This window comes from Azolla caroliniana, unplaced genomic scaffold, assembly GCF_043228905.1.
Source record: "Azolla caroliniana isolate FFs.n. ecotype wild unplaced genomic scaffold, voAzoCaro1.0.p SCAF_17, whole genome shotgun sequence".
NCBI lineage: Eukaryota > Viridiplantae > Streptophyta > Polypodiopsida > Salviniales > Salviniaceae > Azolla > Azolla caroliniana.
Genome location: NW_028230452.1, coordinates 17818690 through 17840680, shown reverse-complemented (window position 1 = coordinate 17840680; position 21991 = coordinate 17818690). Strand labels below are relative to the sequence as shown.

The following is a 21991-nucleotide window of genomic DNA, read 5'->3' as shown; positions in this document are numbered from 1 at the left end:
TGGTGATTTCTTCTCTGTTTCTTCGGTCCGTGTGAATGTTGTGCAATGATTAGCCAACTCTTCGTGAACGCGTTTCTTCGGACTGGGCTTGGATCAAGCTACCACGCGCTCTGATACCATGTAACGAAATGAGGAGTAAGAGTGGTTTAGCTGCAACGGAAGGATTGTGTGTGTGTGTGTGTGTGTGTGTGTGTACGTAAGGCAAAACACAGAGAGAGAGAGAGAGAGAGAGAGAGAGAGAGCTTAAGACAGAGATAAAAGACTGTATACTACATTAACCAAAATACTTCCAACACTAACGAAGTTACAAGGGGTTGGTTTGAATACCAACTAAACTAGGGCAAGTGCCCTTTCTACTATTTACAAAACTAGCCTGGGATGACCATGAGCTAGTGTGAAACCTATTACTATGGGAAGTTTAGTTCGACTCTCAACACCAACACATCCAAATACATGGTCATGTTATGTATATCTTCGTAGATTATCTATTCAAGTTCTTGGAGTTTTTAGAAAGTTCTAGAGGGTTCTAGAATATTCTCCAAAATATTCTCTAGAATATTCTAATGCATAGTACCTCACAATACTTATAACCTCCTTGGTCCCTTTCAAGGGATTCAACGCCAGTCATTGACACATCAATCTAGTATTCTCATTTCATTCCATCTTGTCTCCTTAATCTTCATCTCTATCTTCATGCTCTTAAGTTCCCAGCTTCTTAAGTTCCACGTTCTTATCCCCATCATTCGTGCTCCGTCCGAGTCCGCACTTGGTGTGTCCGTGACAGTTTGATTCTCAACACGCCCCTTGAAGCTCAACTATTTCACGACTAAGTCAACTATCAAGTCAGCTATCACTCCCCCTCAAGCGTAGCAAGTCATAGGTCGAAAGGCCAAGCCTGATTGAACATTGCCAAAGTTTGTCGGTCCCCAATGTTTTCATGAAGATTATATTTTGGAATGTGTATTATTAGGTGACCACCACTCATGATAGCATAACTTGTCCTTCACCACTACCACTCTCATTAACCAAATGTTATCGTGCCTCTATATTTTGATTTTTCCTAGATTATCATCATCTCATTGTGACAATAATTAAGGTGTGTTTGCTAAGTACCATATTTACATGTGGCATGCTTGCAAGTGGTAAATGGATGTTTGAGGTTTAGAAAGTTACTTGCACTTTTTATATTCGAGTACTAACCACAGAAAACCAATTATTTTTGTCTTCTAGTAAATACAATATAAAAAAGAATGTGGGAGAGAAAGAATATCACATAGGGAATTTACTCTAGCACACAAAAGGAATTGAAATTTTTTGAGAGTTGTTACCTGCTCATAGTCATAGGTGATGTTCTTTTATTTCTTAGTAAAAAGAATACAATACAATACAAGATACAATGTTGGTACACATATTTATAACATGGAGAAGCTATGTTGTTCTCCCTGGACGTCGCGCCGGATAGGACAAGCGCATTGAATCCAATTGACATAGAGTTAGTGAAAGCAATACAAGTTATATTATCACAGAGTGCCTAAGAGCAACTAAGATAGAGCATGATACAGGAACTAAGTTGGAAGCTAAGTTGGAGCATGAAAAATACAATTGATGGCTTGAAGTGACATCAACAGACAACTTCTAAAACTATTTTCTTTACATAAGTGTGCCGAATGCCCTATTTCTCATGCTCACAAAGACGAGTTGAAGGTAGTCCCAGAGTCCAACAAAGCCAATTCACTAGTAGCATCTGAATTGGTATCCACTTGGACCTCAATTACCTTTCCTTGCTTCAAAAGAACTAATGTCTCTAGCACAGCCAACATTGTTGGCCGATCTTTCGGAGATTCCTTGGCACAAGCCAATGCCAAAGCCAATACATTGTATATGGTCTCCTGGTCTACTAATCCATCTTGGATTTCCTTCTCGAGGTATGGATCAATCACGTCCATCCAATTCCCTTGTAATGCGGATTGCGCCCATTTGGGTAGGCTTTTTCCGTCCATGAAAATGTTGCTAGTCGGACGCCGCTTTGTAATCATCTCTAATACCACGACGCCATAGCTATACACATCCACCTTGTCCGTCAATCTCTCGCCATATGCATATTCTGCTAATTAATCAAAGCAAAGCAAGTCATATAGAGCCATCAAAATTAATTCAATCTCAATCAATCTGCCTTTCTCTCTGTCTCTCTTGGCTGAACCAAGACACTTATTGACAAAGGCTTATTTATTATTCAAGCTTCAAAAGCATAGAGAATCAAATGCTTCTGGTACCACATGGGATCCGAGGAGTAGATTCTCTATACTGTAGATCCCATGTTGGCACTAAGAACTATCTTTGACAACACAGGGGGTTTAATGTTGCTTTATCAGAATGGAGCTACATATAAAAATACTTGGATGCTCTACATCCTTTTGCACAAGATAGTGCACTCTCTCAGTGAATCCTGGGAAAACAAAGCTCATAGTATTCAGCAGTATATCAGATATTATGCCTGGATATATATATATATATATATATATATATATATATATATATATATATATATATATATATATGAGGGCTAAGCTGGCTGCACCAATAATGCTCATACAGGCTTTGGTCAGGTAAGTTTCATTTCTTCAAAGTACATGGAAATGTGGGATCTTCCTAGACAATTGATGCCAATATGCTCTGCAGTCTACTAGAAAGTTGGGGATGTGAGGCCAATACTTCATGTTGCTATGCCCTTCTGAACCATTCTCTTGAGTCATGCATGGACTTTCTACTATCGGGTATAGCTTTGGGGTTGTTCCTATTAGACATCTGTAGATTTAGAGCATGTCTCTTGAAGAGTAACTGGCCATGGCAGCCTGTATAAATACAGATGATAAGACTTCTTTAGAAGGCCATGCCAACACACCTTACTATTGAGAATCAACTATGAAGAACATGTGCTTATGAAGAAACGAACAATGCATATGAACTATCTAGTTACATGAAGAACTAGATTGTGATATCTAGTTGTAAAGTGTAAATGTGGTCAAAGAATATTAGATATTCTTATGACAGAATCGTACTCGAGTGGATGTCTATGATTAGACTCCACTGTCAAAATTTAGTGTGGTAGTCCCTTGAGGACCTGTATATAAAACCCCTTTTGCCCATTTTGTTCAATTGATGACTTTTAATTAATTAATATAGTTTTCTCCTCAGTGCATAAGCTGTCATCCTGCTACTGTGTATTTTATTATTTCTGGTTATTTTCTCTGATTCTCGCTCTTGCTCACACGTGCACTACGCTTGCCCACACCCCAACTCTACCAGAGTTAGCATTCTTTACACTAACCTCATAGCATTAGACAACCCTAAACCCTAAACCTTGTAGAGGGGTATTAGAGAATTCATGAGGTGACACACTAACATTCTACCTCTCCTCTGTTTATTTATTTCTTTTGCATACATTGTATCCTTTGCATTACTTGTATCCACGGTTTTTATATCATTGTACATGATTTATATTATCCAGTGGTTATGATTTACAAAACCTCTAATAAACAGGAAAAATCCTTTCTTTAGGACCTTCTTTATCTCTACCCTTCCACTAGAGAAGTTTCTACACTTATGCATTCTAATTGAATCCTCTTTTTTAACTCTCCATTTATTATTATTTTTTGCATTATTTTGGTCTTCTTAAGTCGCATAATTTCACTTCGTTTCTCTCTCACACACATACACATACATAAGAACAACCCAAAGAAAACAATATAGTGGACTGGATACCTGGTGCCATATATCCAATTGATCCTTGCATACCCGACATAGAAACCGCAAATTCAATTTCAGAGCTTGTCATCCGTGCAATACCAAAGTCGCTGATATGTGCCTCGAAATCCTCATCAAGAAGAATATTGCTCGGCTTGAGGTCACAGTGGAGAACCCGACCGAATCCCGTTTCCTCATGCAGATAAACCAATCCATGTGCTACTCCAAGAGCGATATTAAATCGTTGATCCCAACTTAAGTTGGATGTATGTGTGTGTAGATGCAAATCTAGGTTCCCATTTGGTTTGTAATCCAGAATCAAGCATTTTGAATTTTCAGATGATAAGGTACCGAATATTTTCACGAGATTTCGATGGCGAATTTGACCCAATGTAGTTGACTCCAATACAAAACATTTTTCACCCTCTGGACTGTTGCGGAGATTCAGTTTCTTGACAGCAACCATCATTCCACTACTTAAAACACCTTTGTAGACTGTGCTTGAGCCACCTCTACCAATAATGTTATCATCATTATATTTGTTTGTTGCACGAGAAATCTCTTGAGCAGAGAGTTTGATCCTTGGGTGGAACATAACAACTTTAGTTTTCCTCCACTTTTTAGCAGCAATTAAAAACACGAGTATAGCAATTATTGCACAAATAAAAACCACAACTACACAAATCATTATGATTTTGGTTTTGGATCTGCCATGTTCATGAGCAATAGATTTGGACACTTTCAGTGAACAGCTTAACGTAAGTGGACGCCCACAGAGATCAGCATTTCCGAGATATGAGTCATTCCGAAAGGTGTTAAACTGATGTCCTGTAAAAGGAAGCAATTTTGCACTACACATAAGAAACTATGTGTATAACGAAAAACAATTTTTGAAGATCTAGGGATATCACATATGCTTTACGGCAATAAGGTTTGTGGGTTCAAGTCTCAAGCCATGGTCTAATATGAAATGAATTCTAAAGTTCATCTTCATGTGCTTGCATGGGTTTATCTAGGATTTTGCAAACTATTCCAAAAGATGAGGGCGCAAACATTCGGCTTCCACAAACCAAGAGTTGAAACCAATAGTTCAAGCCAATGCGAACAAATTGATGAACAAAAGCAAATTTTCTGTGACATACCTTCTGGGATTGCCCCTGTTAACTGATTGTTTGATAGATTCAGGGATGTTAAAAATGTCAAACTTGTTAGCTGGGTAGGAATTGTACCATTAAGCTGATTGTTTGAGAGATCCAATGATTCAAGTGCAATAACATTTCCGAGACTATTTGGAATTGGTCCTGTTAGTAGATTTCTCGATAGATTTAGGTTGGTCAATCCGGTCAATGAGCCAATATCATTGGGTATGGTACCAGACAGCTTATTCCCTGACAAATCCAAAGATATGATGACATCCAAAATATACGCGTAGTTCAATTGTGTACCCTTTTCATCAACATTCACATCATCATTCCATAAAGTTTGTCCTAAATTGGATTTACTGTCATTCTTCTTGAAACCCTCCAAGTTGTTTATGTCAGCTGGAATCGTACCCGAGAATTGGTTGTTTGACAGGGACAAAATCTGTAACTGATTCAAATTCCAGATCCATAAGGGAAGGACATCCTCTAGGTTGTTATAACTAACACTTAAAACCCTTAGATTCTTTAGTTCGCCCCATTGGTCCGGGAGAGGGCCACTGAACTGATTATGTGAAAAATCTAGTACCACCAAACTGCTCGCATTCACAAAGGAGGGAGGCAGGCTTCCATTAAAGTTGTTGTCTGCAAGTGATAATGAATGTAACTGGCGCAGAGACGTGAATTGATTTGGAAACTCCCCACTCAAAGAGTTACCAAAAAGTTTTAGCCATTGCAACTGTATACAATTGACCAACTCAACTGGTAAACCACCCAAGAAATTATTCATGGACAAGTCTAGATAAAATAGCTTTGTCAGTCTTCCTAATGTGGAAGGGATGGCCCCTTGGAGCCTGTTGGATCTAACTTCAAACACTTTGAGGTTCACAAGATTTCCTAATTCAGACGGTAGGAATCCTGTGAACGCATTTTCCCCAAGGAACAGTTCAGTTAGTGTTGTCATATTTCCTAGCTTGGCTAGAATGTTCCCACTCAAGTTATTGCTACGGACAATGAAGCTACTTAAGTTGTGAAGTTTAGTTATCTCAATGGGCACTTCACCAATGAACTTATTGGAAAAGAGGTTCAACACTTCCAAGCTTTGCATGTCTCCGATCTCTCGAGGCAACTCTCCAGAAAGCTGGTTCGACTGAGCATATAGGTATAGGAGGTTAGTGAGGTTTCCTATCTCCTTGGGGAGGCTTCCATTCAAATGATTGTCCGATATGGATAATCTTTGTAGCTTTTTGAGCTTGCCAATCACTGCCGGTATTGGTCCAGATAGAGCATTCAAAGAGAGATCGAGCTCTTCCAAGCTTATCATGTCTCCGATCTCCCAAGGCAACTCGCCAGAAAGCTGGTTGTTCTGAGCATATAGGTATTGGAGGTTAGTGAGGTTTCCAATCTCCTTGGGGAGGCTTCCATTGAGATTGTTTTGAAATATGTTCAACGTCTCAAGGCTATGAAGGCGGCCGAGTTCTGCTGGGATCACCCCACTAAGCCTGTTCATAATGAGGTAAAGTACAAGGAGCTTCGTGAGCTTACCGAGCTCAGGCGGTATGCTTCCAATCAAGTCATTTTGACCCAAATACATATACCTTAGATTGGTAAGGTTTCCAAGCTCAGGGGGTATGGTACCTGTCAAATTCGGCAGGTTGTGGAGTCGAAGTATATCAAGGGTAGTGAGACGGCCGAGGGAAGGTGGGATTGACCCAACCACATCACTATTCAAACTGAAATCGAGCGAAATGAGGGATTTACAATTGCTAATTGAAGAAGGTATGGGTCCAGATAGCAAATTCTGAAAGAAATCTAGATGGTTTAGTGATGACAATTGGCCTAACTGTTCAGGTATGGGCCCTGTGAAGCTATTGAGGGAGAGGTTAAGGTATGTTAGGAAGGTGAGGTTGGAGAGGTAAGGGGATATAGTTCCTGTAAGGTTGCTTTGCCTGAGGTCTAATGAGGTCACTCTGCTGGTTCCATTCTGATTTGTGCTGTTATTATTGTTGCAAGTGACCCCTGCCCAACTGCTGTTGCAAGGGAATGAATCAGGTGAAGAGCTCCATGAGCTTAACACACGAAGTGGGTCACCATTGATGCTGGCTTTGAAGCTCAGTAGAGCTTCTTTGTCTATGGTTTCTTCCTCATCTATGGACAATGTGCACAGGAATGGGCATGAAACAATGAGGAATAGGAAGAACAGGGGAGATGTGGAGGTACCTGGGAAAACTGAACCAGCCATGATCTAATCTGAAATCTTCTGCTGCTTCTTCTTCTTCTCCTTCAAATCCTTAATATATTTCCTGTGTGCATGCATGTTTCTCTCATGATCAGCTGTGTCTATCTACTACAGTGACAGTGATTTTTGCAGTTTTTTTCTGTATAAATAAATACGTATAGATGATGCATTAGTCAAGCAGACTCCTTCAGTATTGAATGGTCAAGTATGAAGCAGTTTTGAACATGTGATGTGAAGTCTTTTGCTTTGGGTGTTTAACTCTTTGTAATGCCCAAGAGCCAGATAAACACATAGATCAGATAGGCCGACAGATAGACCAAAGACCAATTTTGTTCTATGAGACCTGCGGGGCCTAGCTCATGGCGAGTTTGACAATTTTGTTCTATGAGACGGGGCCTAGCCCATGGCGAGAATCAAACTCAGGTTCTCTCAATTTTATGAGTTTTTGATGGTATAGTGTAAACCACCAAGCCACCGGCATTAGAGGGAGAAAGAGTTACTTGTGTCTTCTTGGTTATTATGTTGGCCTAGAAAAGGAGAGATTACACTATCCGTTTAATTGATTGCTTGGTTTGGGGGTCAAAGAGGTGGCAAATATAGTTGAGGCCCGATCTCAAAGAATTTGGGAGTTTGTTGAGGTATCACAATGCATCTTGCCTAATTATGGGCTTATCGGTGGCATGGAAGGTTTTTTTTACATTAATTTATGTTTCAAGGTATACAATCTTGGACAATAATAGTGGCATTCTTTATTTGAAAAACAAATATCAAACTAGGAAACATTAAAATCTAAGACAAATTAGTCGAATGTGGTGAATTCCAAAAGACAAATGAAGAAGTTTCAAGGGTCTTTGAAGTGTGAATCATGGCATCATAACTTAGTAGTTCTGTTGAATTTCATGCAGTCTCATCCTTCTCTACACATGGTGTGGTTAGATAGGGCAACATTGAGGCTGGTTAGATAGGGTAGTGTGGAGGGTGAAAAATGCCTAAATACCATGTTTATGATATGTTAAGGTTATGGTGGAAGACATAATTGAAAGGAGATAAGAGGGTTGAGAGTCAAGCAAGAGCCAATCACTTAGGTGAATGGTTTACATCTCATTAGGGGCAAGAGGAGGGAAAAGGCAGGTCTATATAATGCACAAGATATATAAGCATGCCATTAAATTAGGAAGTTTAAATGCTTGTAGGAGGAATAGAGCTCATTGTCAGGGATTGTCATTTTTTTATTCAATCGCATAGGCTTCGTCGACCAAGGGGATGTGTCATCAATGATTCAATTGTAGATACATCATGCCTACTTCAAGAATGCTCTTCCATAATTTTCTTTCGTTAATCTTTATTTCTCCCACCCCATGTCACCCAGTTGATTGTTGTAAAGAACTTAGTTGTATCTTGTCATTGAGCCTTTGAGAGATTACTATGGATCGTTGGGAGCATTACCCTCTTTACGTATTGAATTTTATGTATTTAAAGAAAGCTTATAATTTGTTCTTTGAGATTCATGATCAAACATGGACCGCCACATTACATCTGGTTAGAAAATTTGAGCATTGAATGCAAACTTGCGCAAAAAATTGCTTTATTTTGGTGATCTTCACATTGAGGTGATCAATGCACCATTGTTTAGTGGGTTGCCCTTTGACAGAAGGGTGTTGATCCACTAGACCAACCTTGAGTGAAGGGATCGAGATGGATCCGAGCCTTGTCCCATACCACTGTTATGGCTTCAAGTGATACCTAGTACTAGCACACACTCGCCACAATAGTCTGATCACCATAAGATCACAATGTTGATGTAGTTGAATAATGTGTCAAATGAGGATAGTTAAGCTTCATATTTATAGCTAGACCCACGACCCCCAAGCAAGTTCACACAATCCAACCTTCTTTACATTCTCAAATAACCTCACACTCTTATCTTCGTGTGTAGAAAACTATGATTTTAACTATCACGAGATAAGTTATGGTTATGCCTATGTAGAAAAGCTCCACTTTAATGTGATGAAACTAAGATCCGTTGATTGGGTTATCCTTGGTTTATAATAAAAAATCGTGGATCAATTTGATTAACCATCCTAGCACATTCGCACTATAAAGTGTTACACACGTTATTCGATGTACAACACATCCTTCAAAATCACGTGTCTCTTCGATATGAGTGTTTATGTTCTTTCGATGATTATTGTTGAGTGATTAATCTTGTGCCTCAATATTATCATTTTAATGTTGATGTGAATCAAATACCTTTTATAAACAAAGAGAACATGATTCAATCATAAAATATGTCAACAATGTTTTTCCTTCGGAACTACCACCTATAGACAATGTGGACCATAAAATAGATTTTATATTAGTTTTTGTTTCTATGAGAATCCACCATATTGATTAAGTCAACTTGAAGAGGATAAGATCCAACACAACTTGTGGATCAGGGCCTGAATTTGACAGGTTAGTATAAAAGTTTTTTGATGGGCATTTTTTAAAGATGTATGTCATATGACACAAGAGTGCAAAAACTAACATGTCATTTGACATACAATTTTTAATAATGAAAGTTCTATATGATGTTTCATTGTTATACATTTCATTACTATAGAAAGTGCACAAAGATGCATAAATAAACATAGCTACCTAACAAAGATAATGAAATACATAAAATTAATATCATGTTAATGTTTTTACTAATAAGTATGAAAAAAAAGTTAGTTTTAACTTAAAATTTTATGTAAGTAAAAAAATTTAGTTTTAACTTAACACTTAAAACATTAAAATCAAACCTAGAGTTATACACTCTTAAAGTATGTATTTAATAAAGGTTATTGTTTAAAATTTCAATCAAATTTCAACTAATATTATTAGTAAAGAAATTAAGAATAAATATTTGAGAATATATACCATTATTTCATGATAATGATATTATTTTAAGCGTGCTATAAAAAACATATAATTTTTTGGAATTTTTTTATATAATATTAATATATTATAATACACGCTTCATATATATAATAATTGACATATGTATATGTATATAATATATATGACATGGAAAATAGAATTTTAACATGTCATTTGACATGCATAATTTGTAGGGGCCTTTCGCATGAAAAATGGATATTTAAACTTTATATGTCACTTGAGGGGCATTTTTATTATGTTTATGTTTTTTACGGGCAAAATGACCTTCGACACCCGTCAAATTCCTGCCTTGTTGTGGATTACGTAAGGATAGGTCACATTCGTCATATTAAATATTCCTTAAAGATTGGTCATAGACAAAAGAAGGAACACAACAAACATGTGTTAGTTATTGTACTTTTAAATAAAGTGATTATAAAATATTTGTATCCATTGCCATGTGCTAGTGAACTGGAAATCTCACACATAGATTTACCAAAGAAAGATTGGTGATAGAAAAAATAAATTTTTGTCCTTTTCAAATTTATCTCCCCTATTACATTCAAACGACACATTTATATAGTGTCTATATCCCCTAATGGATCTTTAATAAATTCAATGTACTTTCCATAGTTTCTACATATAGAAAACTTGCATGTGTTATTCATGTGCCAAAACCATGGTTTTAACCCATGGTTTTGTGCATATTATATTTATAATAGTTTTTTGCTTTGATATTAGATAATATTAAGTAAACTACTGTAGTGTTAGTTGCATATGTTGTTATGGTGGAGGTCACAAGTTAAAAACCTCTTCATATATTGTGGAGTAGTATTTTAAAATAGACAAAATCCTTCATTTGGCGGTGATTTCACATCGTGTGCCTGCAGCCTTGGCAACATGACAACATGACAACAATGCTCGATTCTTTACCAACATTGAACTACGAAGTGGCTACCATCAAATAAGAATTATTAAGAATGATATTCCTAAACCCACATTTAGTACACATTGTGGCCATAGTGAATTTTTAATCATGCCATTTGGCATGATCAGTAATGATGCAATGACTTTTCAACAATAAATGAATGACACTTTTTTAGGTTAACTTGGTCATGTTGTCACCATTTTCTTAGGTGATATTCTCATTTATAACATTACGCTCATGTTCATTTTTTAATCCCTACATTGTGAGACCAACATTTATACATGAGAATGTTGAAATGTTGTTTATTCAAAAGATCAATAAACTACTGAGGACATTTAATTAACGACTAGGTGTTTAAATTGATCCTTCTCGGCCAGAGTGAGGGTTGCTGAATTTTTGGTGGTCTATGATGTAATTGTTTGCTAACTAATGCGAAGTAGTGTTTTTTTTGGAAAAAAAATAAAATTGATCCGTCTCAAACAAAGAAGTGAGACTTTGGCACATTATGTACTCATACTACATATTTGAGAGCTTCTTTCATGTCTTGGTTTTGTTCGTTTTTTGTTAAAGTCAATTCCTAAATTTTCGCCTTTGACAACGCCATTTATTGATCTTCTTTTAAAAGGTTAAAAACAATTGTCCAATTAGATAATTTCCAACATCTATAAGTCTTGTCCATTCAATTTCGAAGGTAATTATATCTTCATCTTCCAAGGTTTGCTTGTTGGGTGCAATGGCATCTATAATTCTCTTGAGCATGCATTTACCCTTGCTCATCCTCCATATTCTTGCCTTTTGAGTGCCCACATCATTAGACAAAAATCTCTTCCAGTCCACTAACGCATTCTCTTGGTCATTGATTAAGTTGCCCCATTTGAAGCCTGCTTTTTGTCCTATCATCAGCCCATCCACATCTTTGAGCAGTGGGTTCCACACAATTGGCATGTACATCCGGGCATATGCATCATTTCTCCACCTACAAGTGAGTCCCTTTCTTATTCCCTACGACGCCTTCATAATTCCAGTCCCACATATACTTTGCATACATCCCAATATTTGGGTCGCATTTTTGGCATAAAACCCCAAAAAGGACTGCTTAGCCAGCTTCCACCTTGTCTCGGCAAACACATCTTCCATTTATGTCTCTATAGAATTTTCCAAGGTGCCTCAAGTGGTTGCAAGCTCCTGACCACCAATTGTCCTAGCAAGGCCTTCGTTCGCACCATGGGATCTATCAATCCCACCCCACCGTCACTATTTTCTTTTATAAGTGTGGTCCATGCAACTTTTGCACGATCATTGTCTGTACTGATTTTGGAACCCAAGAATCTAGTAGCTTCTCCTCTCCTCAACCATTTGAAATTGGGGTTCAAAGCCCAATTTAACATAGGCTTATTACTAATCCAAATGCCCATTGATTTATTCCAATTTATTTTAGCACATGAGACCCTATAGAACACATCCATTGCACTTTGTAGTTTATCCAAGTTGTTTGCATCACCCTTAACTTTAGTGGTTGTATCATTGACATATTCTGTATCAAGCAACATTCCTGCATCATCGAGTAGGAGAAGGCCTTGTATTTGCCAAGATTATCAACAATTTTTTGTTTAACTTAAGAAACTTAACTTGAAATTAGTTAGTTGTTCAATTTCGTCGATCTCGCAAATCTAGCTTAATGGTGGCAATTTGTCTAGGGCTCCAAATTTATTAGTGTCAACTAAGCACAGGGGTTGTGCTTGTTATTAGATCTATCATAACAACCATGCACAACATATGTCCATGTCCCTAAAGTCATTCGTCCCTTACGAGGATTTGCGACATATCAAGCCTTTCTCACCATTGATAATGAAACACCAAGTTGTTAGTTTTGTGACAACAACAAAATATAGCTCATGAACTTTCGGTGAAGGGGAAACCTAGTATTCCTTTGGAGGGATTTGCATTCTCAAAGTTTTTAAATTGTATAATATCAATTTAATTATAGGGAGTTCTCCTCCAAGTAACTTCAAGAATTTTTTGGACACATTCATAGTAATGAAAGCAATCAAGGAAACAAAATGAAATTTGACCTTTTTTATCATTTCAAGAAATCTTCACTTAGTATCAATCATTTGTTGAATCTCTCAAATCCTACTTACCACTAACAATGTCTAGAGAGTTCCAAACTTAGTTGTTGCATCTAAACACCAGGGTGCTTGTTAGGCACAAACTAATGACAAATATGCACCACCCATGTCTTCATTCCAAAAGGCATTCCTCCTTTTTGAGAAGATTCATGACATGTCAAGCCGTGATAAGGTTCTTCATGTTGCATCAATTAAACCATATAAGCTCCATTGCACACCATGGTAGTAGTCTTGTGACAACAAAAATAAATATAATAATACAGATGAAACCTATATAATGCTTAATCCTTTCCCTTCAAATTTGAGTTGTTAAAAATATATATGCCAATGGCCTGCAAATTAGAGTGCGATATTCAATAGCAAAGACTTGCTAACATTATGATTTTGTAAATATTAAGAGCTTCAAAGATATTAAATATTGTTCGAGTGTTATGCACTAAGTGACAATGATATGTATTTCATAGCAATGAGTGCATTGTTTGAAGAAGTAGATTTGCAGAAATCATAGATATGGAGATGGGACATATCACCCCATGCATTAACTTCATCATCAATCAACTAGAGTAGTTGGAATTCTTTATTATGAAATTGACGTGATGAGAGATATCAATGAACATAATTTGCAACCTCAAGGGCACCAAGAGAAGTAGAATTGAGAAGTCTTTGTTGAGCTTTTGAGGATATTTCTATCATGATATTATCTTAACTAAAGAGGACGAATACAAAAATCTTATAGTTAGTATAGTGAAAGAAACATTGTGATGATCAAATTCTTTGACATAGAGAAATCAATAGGAAGTCACACAACCTTGTCGTCATGCCAAGGCCAAACAATATGGAGAGGATCACCACTTGATTTAGAAAAAGTTTGTTGGGTAAAGCTATATTATAACATATACCATCGATTGTCTTATTTTGTATTTTTTTGGAAAAGAAAAACTGATATTTGGGTGGGCAATTTGGCCAATCCACTTAGTTGGGTTCAATTTGTAAGGAAAACAAGTCATGTTAGAATTTGGATATCTAATATTTGTGAACATAGAAAAATCTAATACATTTAAGGACTTTGAAGAGAAAAGTTCTTACTTTTCTTTGGACATTTTGTCGTGTTTTATTAGTGTTTTTTTCTCCCATTTGTTTGCTTTCTCATTATATGTTTTGGAGACATTTTTCTAATGAAGTTTTGCAATTTTGTTATACTTTTATGTATATATAGATTTCGTTGACAGGATATTGGGTAGAAATTGAAGGGATTTGTTTCACTTAACACTAAACATTGCTCTTTGGTCTGAATACTGTCTCAATACACAGATAGCTTACCGAAATCGAAAATAGTTTCTTCAACATATCTTGATTCAAAGATTTTAATTTTAATCGTACTCTTTTAATAACGTGAATAATGTTTCTCTACGAGAATAGTGTAAAGCTCATTATTCTCAAATACTTATCCATCTTTATTTTTTGTATAAAGCAAAATGTCACATCATTGTTATTGTGAAAGTAATTCTTCTTACTAGCATCATGAGAACATTGATAAAATAGAAAAGCAAAGTGCCATCAATGAAAGTTTTACTTGTAAAAACCCATAAAGCGTAGACACAAACACAAAGTTTTGGTGGTGTGCGAAATAAGTTTTCTTAGGTTTTAAAGAATCATTAAGTGTATCAATTGTTTACACATGTTACTTTTTATTTTTATTTTTTCAAAATGAAGCTACTTTCCCATTAGTTAGGATGGATTATTACAAAGAGACTGTACAAGGAGGCTTATACACAAATCGGGGAATCTCCCTCCGATCAAGTTCAAGAAAATGAGACTACTTACATAGCCTTTCGAACTGACTACTTAATGTAAGTAGATACCTATAGCTAAAAATGGCGCCCTTCAGTGTTGCCTAGTACGAGCCAACTCCCGGGGCCTACAACGAAGGGAGGGAGGCAGGTGAGTCGTAAACAACTAGCGTGGGGGCTGGTAGTTCCACCTCGGGCCACTTCCTCCTTGTGTCACCATAGGCGTGTTCTGCCATTTCTGCCAAAAGCGCAAACGGGTAGTGACCACGTTGTTGGAATGGTTGTAAACCTCGTCCAATTGCCCTCATAGGCAGCTGATAAGCGCAAACCATATGTCCATGATCACTTCGTCCGGGGGCTGTACCAGATCTTGAAAGACCTTTAGGCAACAAACTTTCCATACATACCACAGGGTGAAGCCTACGATTAACATCCAAATTTCCGGGAACCTAGGGGATGCGGGCTGCAAGCCTCTCTCAAAAAGAATCTTGGCAATTTTGCCTCTCGTGGATACGTAGCACCAACTATCCGCATTGAAGGCGTCCGTCCACCTATCAACGGAGTGATCAATCCATGCCGCAAGGAGGCGAGTCACTCTATCCTATACCTTTTGAGCTTAAGGGCAATCCCACAGACAATGTCTCAGAGTCTCAATAGGTGAAAGGCAAAGTGGGCAACCTAACGGGCCGCCACGTTTACCTAGCCATTCACCAATGGGAACCATATTATGACCGATTTGCCACCAAAAGAGCTTGATCTTTTCAGGCATGTGGAGATGCCAAAGACCCTTCCAAAAGGTAATGAGCACCTCATCAGGGATGCCCAATGTTCACCAGCCATTGCGTAAGGGCCCGTCTGGCTGCAGTTGCAAAGTCCGGCCCAATTTAGTGTTGTACTCGAAGAAATGGCAGAATCTGCCATCATGTTTCCACTTGAAATCCCCTGGGTCCCATTATAGTTTGACGAGGGGACAACAACCGTATACCCATAACTTCCAATGGGGTTCCACCTTAGCAACATCCGGGTCTATTTTCCAGATGTTATCAACTTGCGCCACCACTCGCATTGGGTGCCAAGAGCCCCTACTATGACTCTCCCCAAAAATTGTATCTCTTCCCGATCCGCTCACGCTCGTCAACAACTTAACCATTCCAGCCTCATCAAAGAGACCGAACCATTCTCTCATCTCCCCCATCAAAACCCTATCAACCGCCTCAATTATCAACCTCCGAATTTGTGGGAGGGAACGGGGCCTCCTAGGCTCCTCCTAAAGCCACTGCGCATTTCCAATAATCTATAGAGTGGAGCCCTGTCTGCGCCAGCTTTCCCCATGCTAGGCCCTTAAGCTGCCCTGACATCATATTGTCACTTGTTCGCGCCTAAGGGTTCCAAAATAATGGTTTTCTAGACCACTTGATTAGTGTCTTTGGGGTGTGCTTGACCAAATGATGTCATACGTGACACCATGCCCGCAAGATGGAGTTCGTGACCCATCCTCTGGTTGACAAGCCATCTTGGGTGGGCCTCCACTCGTGCAACACCAATTCAAAGAGTTAGGCCAAGGCCTACCATACTTGGGAGTCCCTGCTTGCAACCTGTTGTGAAGTAGTACCTTCCAGCACCCCTTACTTGCAAGTGGCATCGAACCACCATTTTGGCTAGCAATGCTCGACTCTCCATTAAGGGGTCTATGAGGCCAAGCCCCCCTTTGGCCCACGATTGCGTTAACCAATGCCATGACAGTCTGGTGGCAACCATCGGGTTGTCCTTATCTAACCATATAAACCCCCTGATGACAACCTTAATTGTGTGCAAACCTACAGGGTCCATAATCCAGCAGGAGATTGAGTGCCACATGGTGGCGAGCATCACTTGGTTCGCAATAAAAACCCTACCAACGAAGGATAATTTAGATCCGCTCCATTGGTTCAACTTCTTGCTTATTTTGGCTTGCACATGGGACAATTGCGCTCCCTTGGGGATTGCCCTCCCCATTGTAAATCCTAGGTACTTGAATGTCATCCCATCAAGGACCCATGTAAAATTAGCATGGGGTTGCCATCTTGGTTTCTCTTGTTCGCTGAACCAGAGGCCTTGGGTTTTATCCCAATTGACCTTGGCACCAACAGCCTGACAAAAGTCGTCAACAAGATGTTCAACCCGCTGCAAATTCTCCATCATCGCCCTGCAAGAAAAGGACCATATCGTCGGCATATTAAGATAACAGAAGATCTTCAGTCACATTGGGGATGGGCAATCCCCTCAGTCCGTTGATTGGTGTTTGTAAGTAGGCAGAGAAAGCCTCGATTACAAATAGATAGAGATATGGGGTTAGGGGACAACCTTGCCACACTGAGCGATGTAGTTGGAAGGCGGGGCCCCTAGCACCAACTACCATCACGTTATTGGTAGCAGTCCGATAGAGTGCAGAAGTGCAATTCCTCCATTGTTGGGGTAGGCCCATAGCTCTCATCACACTTTCCAAAAAGGGCCATAATACCCTATTGTAGGCCTTCTCAAAGTCTAACATCAGAATAGCCGAGCTCGATACGGAGAGATCTGCCAATGCCATAACTTCCCAGAGAAGCAACACATTATCAAAGATACACCTACCCTTGATAAACCCTATTTGGTTCTCATGTATGATGTCCGGTAAGAAGCTTGCTATCTACCGAGCTAGGACTTTTGTGAGTATCTTGTATATCATGTTAGGGATCGTGATTGGACGCCATTGTCGCAGCTATAGGCTTCGCCCTGCCGCTTTAGGGATGAGATAGATCATCCCCTCAGCCAGGCTAGTCGACATCATTCTTGAGGTTCAAATCTCCTGAACCCCAGCTTCCAATGACGGGATAACATTTTCCCAATGAATCTCAAAAAGATATCATGAGAGACCATCGAGGCCGAGGCATGCTCCTCTCTGCAATTCCCTGAGTGCCTCTGAGAGTTCTAATCGAGAAATGGGGCTATCGAGCACAACTTCCATCTCATGGGTTACTTTGGGGTGAATGCAAGCCATCACCCTCTCAGCCAGCTCTGTGTTTTGCCGCATATGCATAGGTGCGAGCATGTCGCGATAGTATTGTGTTACCATATGCAGAATCTCATCCTTGTCCTTTGTTATTAAGTCGTTTGTTTTGTGCAGCCCTTGTATATGTCCACCACCATCCTTGGGTGTGCTGAACTAAAAGAAATGTCGGTTGACCTTGTCGTCTGTTCTAGCTCACCATGCTGCGGTCCTTCGAAATTGCATTCGGTTCTTCTTCAACGTCCTTTCCCGTAGCTTCATCTTCGCTTCCTCCAGCTTAGCTCTAGACCAATTGCAACCAGGGTCTGCTTGTAGCAATTGGTGTGTTGCTGGAGGGCCCGCTTGGTTTCCTGTTGTAAAAAGGTGGAGGAGAGGGCCAATTTTTTCTGCAAATCCTCACTGGCCGATTCACTTAAAATGGTCTCTCTCCATATACAATGTAGACCTGCCTTCACCTCTACATTGTTCATGATCTTTGTGGGGATTTTCACATTGAGACTCCCCTTGCTACCGCGGGGTGGGTTAAGACCTGCCAAGATAGCAAAGGAGCCCCCCAACTTTTCAAGGGACGAGCTGATGTATATGCGGTCTAGCCGTGCAAGACTACCACCCCTAGCATTCGCAGCAGCTCGGGAGAAGTGTAGCGAATGTGAGCATCTCCTAAGGGAAGAGCACCATGTATCCTTCATCCCAATTTTGCCAATTAGGAAAGCCCGTGAATCCAACTTCGCACTATGAAGCGGTCTTTGGGTCCCCCCCTTTCCTATATCCCAGGTGCTCAGTTATGTTGAAATCACCGACCTTTACCCATGCCTCTGCATCAGGCAATGTTGTCGCTAACATCCTCCAGAAGATTTCTCTCTTGGGTGAAGAGTTAGGGGCATAAATGTTTAGCACCCCAATCTGAAGGCGATTCCATTTCAGAAGCACATATAAGGCTATACTCGCCACTAGCGTGCTATGTGATGTTACTTCGTATCGGGCCTTGTCGCTGATCGAGATGCATACCCCTCCTCTTCGGTGGAGGTCACCCTGTGCAGCCGACCACCATGTGGGCCACCCACCCGAAAAGGGGTTTACTAGGCTCTAAGCTCTCTCTTGAGAGAGGTGGTGTTCCTGCAAAAGCAATATGTCAATGTTGACCCCAATATTAAGGGTCCATTCAACTCCTCCCGAAGTCTTTTGCACTCGTGATGTTGCCGGCCTCCACCAAGGCCTTGTACAAGCCTAGACTGGTAATAATGTTTTTGTAGAGTTCTTCTTAAGAGATTAACGAAGGATTATCTTGTGTTACACTCATAGATTGACACATGCGTGATATTCGCCATATTCTCCACGCGTGATATTCGCAATATTCGAGAATATGAAATGGCACTAAGAATATTATAAAACCATTCATTTTACAAAATAAATATACAAAATATTAATTCATTCATTTTTTTATTTAAATAAATCTAATTCACTAAAAAGAGAACAATCATTCATTAATAGATTATAAAAATATGATTAGTATTGTAACATACACAAAGTAGACTCCAAAAAGTGTCCTCATTGGACCTCCTTTGTTTCTATTTATAATCGTGTTAGTTACATCTTTAACTTCTTGGTGCTTCACCTAACTAACCAAACCCATTCTTGCTCCACTACCTAACACTACCCCGTTTTTGAAAAAGGGTGTTAGGGTTTATCCGACTCTCCCCTCTCTCCCCCTTTTTTGAAAAAGTAAAAACCCAGGGTTTACAGTGAATGCGGAGACCAAGAGACGGAAACTCTGTTGCATAATCAAAAGGAGCGACCTCATTCCAATCGAAATTGTGGCTACCTAATCAGAGGGGAACGACCTCATCCCAACCACAACGCTGGAATCGTCAACAGGAACGACTTCGGGGGCATCTCTAATTTGATCCTCAGTTGACCGCTCGTGGTCTGCATCCAGGGTAGCTATTGGTACGCGTTTAATGTGGCATATGTGAGCTACCGTCTTTGAAGAATTTGATGTGCATCGCAACCGGTATGTCTGTGGTCCGATGCGTGCCAAAACCGTGTAGGGTCCTAACCATCTATGCATGAATGATTCACAAAGTACGGTCTTGCGAATCATGTAGTATACTCAGACTATTTCTCCTATTTGTAACTCGAGTGGCGTGTGAGAAGCGTCAAAATGCTTTTACTGTCTTTGTTGGGCCATGCACAGGTTGTGTTGGATTGCACATCGCAATAGCGGCTGATGCATCTGGAGGTGCAACCACCATTCGGTTGCACCCGCGTGGCAAGGTTGGGCTTTTACGACATGTATGTCTGGCGGCAACCGTGGATCACGATCATAAAATGCCCGAAAAGGGCTGATGCGAGTAGATTCCTGTACTGAGGTATTGTATGCATGGACAACTGTAAGGAATAGGCCCTTCTATCCACCTTCTTATCTCGGCCACAACCGATTAATCGCGGATCAATGGAGCAGAAAATAGGAAACACACGTAGAAACAAAACGAAGAAACGCGAGTACACAAGGATTAACGTGGAAAACCCTAAACGGGGAAAAACCACGGGAGTACAAGACTCCAAACAACACTATACAGAGAAGTATACAATGACGAGCTCCAAGGCGACGACCTTGAGCTCGCTGTCCTCGCCACAGGCGGCGGAAATACACAGAGGCGTCTACCTCTTTCTCTCTCGCGCTCTCTCTCTTTCTCTCTCTCACGGCTGCTCTCTCTTCACCCCTCTAAAGTGGAAAAACAGAAAAATGAGAAGCAACAACAAAACTGTTTGCCCTAAGTCATATTTATACTTATATGACTTTGGGCTATTTACAACTGTAGCCTCAGGGGCCCATAGCGAACATATTCACGGATATGTCCCTGCATCCGGATCGCTCTCCGGGTACACTCGTCATCCGGTACCGAAACCGGGGTCTTCGTCATCCGGATCCGAAACCGAAACCGGGCTTGTCGGCATTCATCTCCGATATCCGACCATCCCATCCGAAAGGGACCGAAATCCCAACAAACTCCCCCTTCACTTCGGCATGGGATGTCTCTCCAATCCGATCCTCTTCCGGCATGCTTCCAGCTTGTCGGGTGTGAGCACCTTGGTCAGCATATCCGACCCGTTCTCGTCGGTGTGGATCTTCGTCAGCACGAACTCCTTGTCTTCTATCCTTTCCCGGATCCAGTGATATCTTCGCTGGATGTGCTTCGTCCGGGAGTGATAGGCCGCGTTCTTTGCAAGGTGGATTGCACTCTGACTGTCGCAGTAGAGTCGGTACTCCTCCTGCCGGATACCGAGCTCTCTAATGAAGTCCTTCATCCATATTATTTCCTTGCCGGCTTCAACAGCCGCCATGTACTCCGCCTCCGTGGTTGACAGCGCAACCGTCTTCTGCAGCCTCGACTGCCATGAAACAGCTCCCCCTGCATACGTCATCACATACCCTGATGTGGACCGGCTGGTATCTGCATCAGCCGACATATCCGAATCGGTAAAGCCGTCGAGTTCGGGCTTTCCGGAGCCGAATCGGAGGCACACGTTTGCCGTGCCCTTCAGGTATCGGAGTATCCACTTGGCCGCGTTCCAATGCTCTTTGCCGGGATTGCTCATGTACCGGCTCACCACTCCGACTGCATATCCGATGTCCGGTCTCGTACACACCATGGCGTACATCAAGCTCCCGACGGCTGAGGCATACGGCACTTTCATCATATCCTCCTTTTCAGCCTTTGTCTTGGGACTTTGCTTGCTGGACAGCTTGCAGTTTGTCGGGAGGGTCGATCCGACCGGTCTTGCTTCCGACATGTTGAACCGGTGAAGCACCTTCGTCACGTACTTCTCCTGTGACAGCCACAACTGTTTCTTGCTCCGGTCCCGGATGATGTGCATCCCTAGTATTTGTCTCGCCGGACCCAGGTCCTTCATTGAGAAGGTTCGGTGAAGAGCCTTCTTCAGCATCCGGATCTTGACCTGGTCCCGTCCGACGATCAACATGTCGTCCACGTACAGGAGGAGTATTAGAAAGTCTCCTCCTTCGAACTTCTTCACAAACACGCAGTGGTCGGACTGCGTTTTGAGGTACCCTTCGTCGGTCATGAAGGAG

At 40.5% G+C, this 21991-nt stretch overlaps 1 protein-coding gene across 2 annotated transcripts in view; it reads right to left on the bottom strand.

Moving 5' to 3' along the window:
- Window positions 1-1329: 1329 nt before the first annotated feature.
- The window catches only part of LOC147853362 (uncharacterized), an 83467-nt gene continuing 62805 nt past the window's right edge, over window positions 1330-21991 (bottom strand). Inside the window, exons 2-4 of one of the 2 annotated variants that reach the window (XM_087333613.1) lie at window positions 4887-7186; window positions 3763-4572; window positions 1330-2104 (exon numbers count right to left, since the gene is read on the bottom strand). In XM_087333613.1, coding sequence (XP_087189739.1) covers window positions 1686-2104; window positions 3763-4572; window positions 4887-7125 — 3468 coding nt within the window. In that variant the 5' untranslated portion in view covers window positions 7126-7186 and the 3' untranslated portion in view covers window positions 1330-1685. Of the gene's footprint in view, window positions 2105-3762; window positions 4573-4886; window positions 7235-21991 lie in introns of those variants that run through there. The other variant, XM_087333615.1, reaches the window with a different exon arrangement.